Source organism: Molothrus aeneus, chromosome 6 (genome assembly GCF_037042795.1).
Source record: "Molothrus aeneus isolate 106 chromosome 6, BPBGC_Maene_1.0, whole genome shotgun sequence".
NCBI lineage: Eukaryota > Metazoa > Chordata > Aves > Passeriformes > Icteridae > Molothrus > Molothrus aeneus.
Window position 1 is genome coordinate 24,028,501 of NC_089651.1, and position 9,432 is coordinate 24,037,932.

The 9,432-nt window shown below is 38.3% G+C and overlaps 1 protein-coding gene and 1 non-coding gene across 4 annotated transcripts in view; both read left to right on the top strand.

The window, feature by feature from the left end:
- The window catches only part of CKAP5 (cytoskeleton associated protein 5), a 54,548-nt gene that overhangs the window by 37,321 nt on the left and 7,795 nt on the right, over positions 1-9,432 (top strand). For 2 of the 3 annotated variants that reach the window (XM_066552735.1, XM_066552737.1), the window contains 10 exons: positions 276-398; positions 1,070-1,219; positions 1,613-1,816; positions 2,505-2,640; positions 3,425-3,618; positions 5,808-5,980; positions 7,100-7,273; positions 7,706-7,826; positions 8,527-8,706; positions 9,172-9,359. In XM_066552735.1, coding sequence (XP_066408832.1) covers positions 276-398; positions 1,070-1,219; positions 1,613-1,816; positions 2,505-2,640; positions 3,425-3,618; positions 5,808-5,980; positions 7,100-7,273; positions 7,706-7,826; positions 8,527-8,706; positions 9,172-9,359 — 1,643 coding nt within the window. Of the gene's footprint in view, positions 1-275; positions 399-1,069; positions 1,220-1,612; positions 1,817-2,504; positions 2,641-3,424; positions 3,619-5,807; positions 5,981-6,190; positions 6,215-7,099; positions 7,274-7,705; positions 7,827-8,526; positions 8,707-9,171; positions 9,360-9,432 lie in introns of all 3 variants that reach the window. The other variant, XM_066552736.1, reaches the window with a different exon arrangement.
- Positions 7,874-7,984, top strand: LOC136558534 (small nucleolar RNA SNORD67). Its single transcript, XR_010783905.1, has one exon. It is a non-coding gene; the product is annotated as a small nucleolar RNA SNORD67 (small nucleolar RNA).

A 9,432-nucleotide genomic window follows, 5' to 3' on the forward strand; every position in this document is an offset into this window, starting at 1 on the left:
ACGTTGGGTTTTAGGGATGTGTGTGGGTGACTAGCACACTGGTTGAGAGTGATGTGTCATAATTCACAGGGTACTACTGTGCACACTGTCATGGGTGTTGCTTCCACAGCAGCTGAGCACACACTTTTAAACTTCTAATCAACATTTTTCTTTCAGCTTCTCTCTCTGCCTCTTGTACACATAGGGTGAGGGTGGCAAGTATCTAACACTTGCAGTTGCTGGGACTGAGGCATATATATGGCTTGTGTTGCCTGCTAATACCTTGCTTCTTTCAGGTACAGGGAAAGAAGGTGCTAAGCAAGCCTAGTCTGAAGGAAGAAGATGATAAATCAGGCCCTATTTTTATCATTGTCCCAAATGGGAAGGAACAGAGGATGAGAGAAGAGAAAGCTCTGAAGGTGAGAAAAATCAGAAAGTGTTCACGAGTTATGAAGTGGAGGCTTTTAACACTTTCTTTAGTTTTTAATTTAGAATTAAACATACTGTGACATGTGTTAGCCACTGTCCATCTCTTGGAGTCTGATTCTTGAGTTGAATTTCATACATCAGTAGTGGGCTTACTGTGGTATTTCTTTTCTGATTTTCAAATTTTGTGCATTTACACATTGTCATGAAAAATGTAAAAAGTCCTTAGGTTTTTAAGTTGTGAAGTATCATTATGCTTAGTGAATTGTTTTCAGGTACAATGTCAGAGTTCTAGGGTATGTTGCAAATGCTTTAATATACTTACTTTGAGCAGCCCCACTTAGCAATTTGTAGGGAAAATTCTATTAGTGAAAATATGTGTGTTATTTGTAACTTGCTCGTAAGCAGGCCTGTCTGAAGCTTAAAAACAATGAATTTAAGTGATAATTAGTAAGATACTAGCATAAGGATAATCAGTCCATATGAAGAAATCTTGTCGTGTAAAGAAAAGTTGAGCAAACACCACTAGTTTTTCATTACTTATGGGTAATAAGAAGGCTTTGAAAACAGATTCTAAAGCAGAATTAAAAGATGTTCAATCAGCAGCATCTGTCAGGAAGAAAAGGTATTACTTGCTGTGAGTTCTAAATACTGCCTTTTACAGGTGTTAAAGTGGAATTTCACTACTCCCCGTGATGAATATATTGAACAGCTGAAAACTCAGATGTCCACTTGTGTTGCCAAATGGCTACAGGATGAGATGTTTCATGCAGACTTTCAGCACCACAACAAAGCATTGTCTGTTATGATTGAGGTGAGTTTGGATCTGTGGTAGAAGATGAGGCTGACAGAATTACTCTCTGCTATGGAAGATACTGCTTGAATTAAAATAAAATAGAAATTCTCTGAGGAGCCAGGGGTCATTGTTCTGTGTAGTTGAAACCTAAACATATATAGAAATAATTTTCAGAGGTATGATGAAGTTGGTATTAATACTGTTTCTCAGGAGAAAGGAAAATTTCTTCACCAGAGACTTCTCCTAGAATTTCAGAAAGGCATCTAAGTTAAAAAGGAAGTATGTATTGTTCTAAGAATCTATCAATAAATGTAGATTATCTTATCAGACATAGCTTAGCTTATTTTCTTATTGAACAGTGTATATATGTGTTTCATTTATGTAACTTTCTTTTTTTTAACTGCCTTCAAGCACTTGGAGAGTGAAAAAGATGGAGTCATCAGCTGCCTGGATTTGATCCTAAAATGGCTTACCCTGCGGTTCTTTGATACCAACACAAGTGTTTTGATGAAAGCACTTGAATATCTTAAATTGCTTTTCCATTTGCTGAGTCAAGAAGAGTATCACCTCACTGAAAATGAAGCATCCTCTTTCATCCCATATCTGATCCTAAAGGTACAATTTGTTTTACAGAAACTAATGTTATTTTTCATGAGGATTATGGCAGAATACCATCAAGCATTGCAATATGTTCATTTTAAATATATTGCAAATGGAGTGAAGTCCAGTTGGTGGCTTGTGTGAGATTCAACAGGCTGTGTTTATTTAACCTGGAGAAAAGGAGGCACAGGGGATATATTAGTGCTCTTCATAACTACCTGAAAGGAGGCTGTAGTGAGGGGGGTGTTGATGTTGTCTTATTAAGTAACAAGTGAGTATAATGAGAGCAAAAGGACCCAAATTTTTCTAGGGAGGCTTACATTGGATATTTGGAAAAATTTCTTTCTTGAATGGGTTGTCAATCTCTGAAATGGGCTGCCCGGGGAAGAGGTTTAGTCTCCATCGCTGGAAGTATTTAGAAGACGTGTAGGTGTGCCACTTGGAGACATGGTTTAGTGGTGGATTTGGCAGTGTTGGTTTAACAGTTTCACTCAATGATGTTAAGGTTGTCCTTTGTCACCTTTATGATTCTATATGGCGTATTTCCCTTAAAAGCCATTGACAAAAAAAGGGATTTTTGCCTTGAGAATGATTCTGGCTTTCCTGAGACTATGTAGAATAGTCAAAAGTATCACAAAACTGTATAAAATATTTTGTATTTCTTCCCCTCTTTTTAATTTTTTTTACATTAATTTTCCATTAGGTAGGAGAACCGAAAGATGTCATCCGTAAGGATGTACGTGCCATTCTGAACAGAATGTGTCTCATCTATCCAGCCAGCAAGATGTTCCCTTTTATCATGGAGGGGACAAAGTCAAAAAACTCCAAACAACGTGCAGGTAGGAAATGGCCTGTTGAACTGTACATGTGCAAAGTACTTAAAATTGCTTTAGTTTGCATCTTGAAAAACCCACCATAAGAATGTTGAGTGGGATGTGAGATTTGCATGCACATGGTATTTTATGCAGATGTTTGCAAGTGTTTAAAGGATGAGATTTTCAAGTAGTATCATATTGCTTTTTATATTTTGGTGTCTTTATACCTTCCAAAGACAAGGAATCTCTTAAGTTGCTGAGTATTATGAGTCCCTTGAGTAGGCTTGTTTTCTTAGTGAAACAGTGCTGATGAGAACAGTGACAGTACTGTTTCCCTACTCACCAAGGGAATCAGTTAATCTGAGCAAGAAGTGTCTCTGCACTGTACATCTGTTGCACCACAAATAATGTCTGTAATAAAATTGTGGCATTTGTAGTTCAAACAACTTCCTGATCACTTTGAGAATATCTTATCCTGGTATAAGCAGAAAGTTAAATTCTATACATAATATAGTATTGCAAGCTCACAACTGTTTACCTGAATGTAATGTTAACTGTAGCATTGCTCATACATGGTTATGGGAAATACTTGAAGTGTAGAAAGATGACTGACTGCTTTTATCTGTGAAGTAGTCTGCTGTAGCTTACTATTGATCCCATAAATCACCCCATATATCTGTCCTCAGCTTTGTGATTGGCAGTTCTCTACAGTGAATGTTCAAGCTGTGCCAAGCAACACAGGAATTGGGAGGGCTCTCTTCACAGCAGCTTTTAAGTTGAATGTGTGTATGTTATCATCTTCTTTTAGAATGCTTGGAAGAGCTTGGATGTCTGGTTGAATCGTATGGCATGAATGTATGCCAGCCAACTCCAGGGAAAGCCTTAAAAGAAATGGCAACCCACATTGGTGACCGGGACAACGCCGTGCGCAACGCTGCACTGAACACCATCGTGACTGTCTACAACGTCCATGGCGACCAAGTGTTCAAGCTGATTGGAAATGTCAGTATAACTGCACATGAGTTCATGGAGGATTTGGGTTGGCATGCTGTGCTTGGTTTGGTTTGTGGGATTGTTTGTTTGGGCTTTGGTGGTTTGGTTTTTCTTCAAGTCCTTACGCTTTTGTAGGGGATTAGCACTGTTTTGCTTGTGATTGATCATAGTACATCTTGCTGTTGGTGTCAAGAGCATTTTGTAGTTTTGAGAATAACTTACTACATCATAGATTTTCTGATGGCTATTTGGTTAATCCCAGATAGCAGAATATATGAAATCATAGAATGGTTTGGGAAGGGACCTTAAAAACCATTTAGGTCCAAACCCCCTGCCATGGGCAGAGACACTTGAACACTTCCGGGGACTGGGTATCCTTTTTCATTGCCTCAGCCACTCTCACAGTGAAGAGTTTCTACTCCAATCTAAATTTATCTTCTTTAATTACCACTTTTCTATCACTTATGCTCTTGTTAGAAATCCCTCTCCAGCTTCCTTGTAGGCCCCTTTTAGGTTCTGGAAGACTGCAGTGAGGTTTCCTCAGAGCCTTCTCTTCAGTATGCTCCCAACCCCAACTCTCAGCCTGTTTCCAGTAAGAGAGCTGTATATAACCTGGATGTGCATGAATGAAAAAACAAGCTAAAGACTGACCTTCATGGGAATAAAATTGTTTATAAAGAGTAACTTGCGTTATAGTCAATTTTACAAGTGACACATCTGATTCAGAATATTTGGATAACTTATTTGGCCAAGAAAGGTTAGTTGTTGGGGCTCCAGTAAGTTCTCAGCTATTTTTTTTTTGTCCCCAACTTATCCAATTGCTTTGCAGTAGAAGTCTGGTAAGTTTTGCTTACTTGCTTCATCTTACTGCATTTCATTTTTAAAGTGTCAGTACTATGCCGCTTTGTATTGCTGCTGTTTTGCTCTCTGAAAATTATACTTAATCATTATCATCTAAAAGACAGTAAAAGTTAAAGATGGCAAAACTCAGTTTCCAGTGTCCAGCAATGGAAATCTAGTTCACTGTGTTTATAATTACTGTGCATATCAGATTAAGTTAACTGAATTCCAATCTGAATCAAGAACAGTTAGATAATTTTTTTATAGTTCTGTTCTCTGGATTTGACCTTGGTAATGTTTCTAGCAGCATTAAAACTGATTGGAATGTGATAGATATTTTAATGCTTCTGCAGCTTTGTTGTGTTGTGTCATATGCAATAGGGCGTACAAGCTAGCTATTGGATGGTATTTTATGGAATATGACACGGCTGCCCCGCTTTTTTCTTTTTATTTTTAATTTCCAGCTTCTTGAAAAGTTGAAATTTAATGTGACTCTTGTTTTCTCTGGTAACTGTTCCCATGAGAGTTAATATTACATTTTCATTAACATCTTATATTTCCATCCTATTTAACTATTGTTCAGAGTGCAGACTGCTTCTGCCTCAGTTTTACATAGTCTGTTTGCTTTTGAATTTTCAAGGTAAAGGGAAAACTGTAGGACCTGAACAATTCAGCTCTTTCTAACCATGACCTTCTGAGCTTCAATATTGTCCATCTATGGGTTCTCAGGAAGGTTTCTAAATCATAGGGATGCTGGAGAGTATTGCTCATGAAATTGTAATGCCTACTTTTGTTCAAATGGAGTTATTGGTAGTCTTCAGTCTGGTAGATAAGCAGGTAAATATTAATCTTTTCACCACCTGAGTTGGAGCATTAAGTTGCCTGATCTGGTGTTCATATTGAATTATGAGTACATTGAACAGGACAACTATCAGAAGAACTCTGGCTTCTGTGGCAGGGTCCAGAGTGTTCAAGCACTGCTAGTAGGGAATGTAGAAAGGTGGGTGGGTTTGTTTTTTTTGTTTGGGTTTTTGCAGCAACACATGCAACAATTACAAACACTGGATAGTACCATAGTTTGAATTTAAAATTAACTGTTTCTTGAAAGAAAAAACAGGGCTAGAAATAGGTGTATTCTGTATTACAGCTTGTCAGCATGGGTTAATTAGCTCTTGAAGTAGCATCTGACAGTCCGGAGTGTTCTGGTGAGTTTGCTGCTCAGAGGTAACATTGACAGTTCCCACCTTCATATTAGAGAATTTCAGTCTGCACTGATAAGTATGGTGTGAATCCTCTAGGTGACTGAGACTTCTAACACCCATACAACTCAGGATGAGTGATAGCATTGTATGTTACAGCTTTCAGAGAAAGACATGAGCATGCTGGAGGAAAGAATAAAGCGGTCAGCCAAGAGACCCTCTTCTGCTCCAGTGAGACAGGCAGAGGAGAAACCTCAGCGTACTCAGAACATGAGTGCCAATGCCAGCATGATGCGCAAGGGACAAGCTGAGGACATGTCCTCCAAACTCAAGTATGTAATGTTACATTATGGTCTCTACCTGCATAGTGTATGTGCTAATATGTCTGACAACATCACTTTAGTTCTTGTATCATCATCTTTGCATATTGTGAAAAATGGCCAAATAATATAAATCTAAATGTCTGAAATTTTTTTGTCTTGTCTGTCTTGAAATCTTTCTAAATGGTCTTGTGCCTTTTTTCACTGCTTCTCCATGGACAGAATTATGTATCGCACTTATAGGATGTAAGTACTGCCCACTAACTCCTTAGTAGCAAGGCTCTTGTATCTTTCAGTTTCTATCCTTGCCATCCCTTCCTGAGGGTGATGGGTTTGCCATGGCTAGTTCTAGATTATTTATAGATCTCTGAATAAAAGAAAAGAAAGAAAAGAGAAATACAGGTTTCTGTAAGGTGACTGTAGATCAGGCTGCAGACAGACATAGCACTTCCACATTAAGCAACTGTTAAAAATATTGGGAGAACTTTCAGTGTGTTGGACTAAACTTTATATTTGTTGGACCATGTTCTAGTTGGATTAGACATGAAGCATAAAAATTCATAAGAATGTGTGAATTGTAGAGCCTGGGACTACAGTACCCAAAACAAAAAGCTCAGAAACTATTCCTTGCCACCTGCTCATCATTTTTGATTAAAAGTCTGTGCTGAGAACTATATATTCAATTATTTCCTTGAGAAATCTGATATGCAGTATAGGTCATGTGGGAATGCTGCAAGTCTTAGATTCAGAGGGGTTTTTGAAGTTGCTCTGTACGTGTGCATCTTATCCATTATTTTAAAAAAAAGGCAAAAAAAAGCCACTCAAACTTTAAAGTTATATTCTTTTAATAGTACTGTAAACTGTGCTAGTTATCCCAAACCATGCATACCTGGTACAGGGCATCTTGTGGTTTACAAGAGAAACTAGGAGGGCGAGTAAAGTAGCAGCTGCTCTTCTGGCCTACAGAAGTTTGTTTTACTAAGGACTAGGGGAAAAGCAGAGGGAGTTAAGGGGCTTGAATATAATCCAAACTGCAAAACCTGTGTTAGTATGAGAACTTTAGGGTTACCAGTGGATGCTAGTGCTAATAATCTTACCTCTTAAACTAAAACTCTCTCCTGGTTTCTGTAGCCAAAATCGCAACATGGGCAGCCACACGGAGACAACACATACAGTTCCAAGGGAATTTCAGCTGGATCTTGATGAAATTGAAAATGACAATGGAACTGTCAGATGTGAGATGCCAGCACTTGTACAGCACAAACTAGATGACATCTTCGAGCCAGTCTTGATTCCTGAGCCCAAGTGAGTTTAGTTTTACCTCCTAAGTGAAATCAGCAGGGCTGCCTAAAAAAGTGTTTTGGAAAGGTGAATTGATAAGTGTTAGTTTATACATTCAGACTTGTTTCCATAAGAGGGTAGTGTCAGCTAACTTGAAGAGATGGCAAAACAAAGGTTTGTTGTACTCTTCTGAAATCTGGAGAGCAGTTATATCTAATGAAAAACATTAGTTCTACTTAGGCATTTTCATAGTTAGATGGTATTGAGTTTGTAAATGCATTATCAGTGTTTTTACAAACAGTGCAATAGACATGGTCAAAAGAAATTATTCCTTCCTTGAGAATCCTCAGTGAAGAATGAAATCCTTTTTCCTCTAAATCTTCATTGAAATACAGCAGTTTGTGTACATAAGTGTAGCTCTCCAAAAAGTAATGAATCCTGTTTTCAACCCTTTAGAATCCGTGCTGTGTCCCCGCACTTTGATGACATGCACAGTAACACAGCTTCTACTATCAACTTTGTCATTTCCCAAGTGGCCAGTGGTGATATAAATACAAGCATCCAGGCTCTGACACAGGTAAGTGAATTAAGATAGCAACTAATCACACTGTACCAGACTTTGCCTGCGAGGGTGATGAGTTGCACTGTAGTGGAGCAATCATGTCAGGTGACGTGGGCTCTGCTCAGAATCTCCCTGATGACAAAACTAAGTGCACAGGGGCCATCTGACTCGCTTTAGCAATAGAAATTCCACTTGAAAGAGGTAGAATAACCTTAATGCTTTTCTCATTAGTGCTTCTGTGTTATATTTTTGGTTTTGGTTTTGTCAAATTATTTCTGCTAAGAGTTTGTAAAAGCCAGTTAGTCAGTGAGTCTTAACTTTTAAATTTGAACTGTTTTAGAGATCCTTGGCAAAAGGATTGTCTTGCCCCATAGTTTTTGCATGGGTTTAAGGTGGCTTTAACTAATTAGACGCTTTTTTGTCCAGAAGATTTCATAAAACTGTAAATTCCAGAATATATAATGCAGCTGTTGCTGTTTTCATTTGTGTATGGGATAGGATTGCTGTTCTCTAAAATATCAGTAATTGATTGTGTTTGGATTAGCAATACAAATATCTAGCTACTGATTTTGGGTGAAAGCTTAGAATACAACTGCCTTGGCAAATGGATTAGTCAGGGCAAAACCTTTCCTACGGAGAAGTATTTAAATTATTGTTATTTTGCACTGTTTGGATTATGTTGACTTTACTCAAGTGTTTTGTTTTTAAATCTTAGATTGATGAGGTTCTCAAGCAGGAGGACAAAGCAGAAGCTATGTCTGGCCACATTGATCAATTCCTAATAGCCACATTTATGCAGCTCCGGTTAATCTACAATACACACATGGCAGATGAGAAGCTGGACAAAGATGAGATTGTCAGACTTTACAGCTGTATTATTGGGAGCATGATCACGGTAAGGCTTGCTCTAAGAGATAAGGTGAAGAACAAATAACTTCTGCACAGAAGTTGTGGGAGAATGGAGTGTCTGTTCTGTACCTAGGTTATCTTCCTACTAAGTCTTTCTTACGGAGGTTTGTTGCCAAATGCTTATCAATGCACCTTTTGAGAGTAAGTGGGGAACAAGAATTAGGGGAAGAGAAGAACGTCTCTGCTTCTGCAAAATACAGCCACTAAGACTTCTATTAAGCCCTGGTTTTAAAATTCTTTACCTTTTGATTGCTGAGTTGGTGTATTTGCTGAGTTGGTGTAGTTGCTGAGTATTTTCAGAAGTCACTCAGTAGAAATAACTTTGTTCATAGTTTTTTTTCTTACTTTTGTGGAAAACATGGAGATGTCATGGTTTGACAGTGTAGTCTAGAGAAGTCCTTATACTGAAGGATTATGTGCAGGGAAAACTGACACTTTCTTCAATATGTAGCTGTTTCAGATAGAGAGTCTGGCTCGAGAGGCATCCACTGGTGTGCTTAAAGACCTAATGCATGGACTTATTACATTAATGCTGGATTCTCGGGTTGAAGATCTTGAGGAGGGTGAGCAGGTCATCCGATCAGTCAACCTCTTGGTAGTTAAAGTTTTGGAGAAGTCTGACCAGACCAACATCTTGAGGTAAGTAATGAAAAGTGCACAATTAACTGCTCATCTTTACCTGTTCTCTTATGTTCCTTGAACGGCTGAGTTT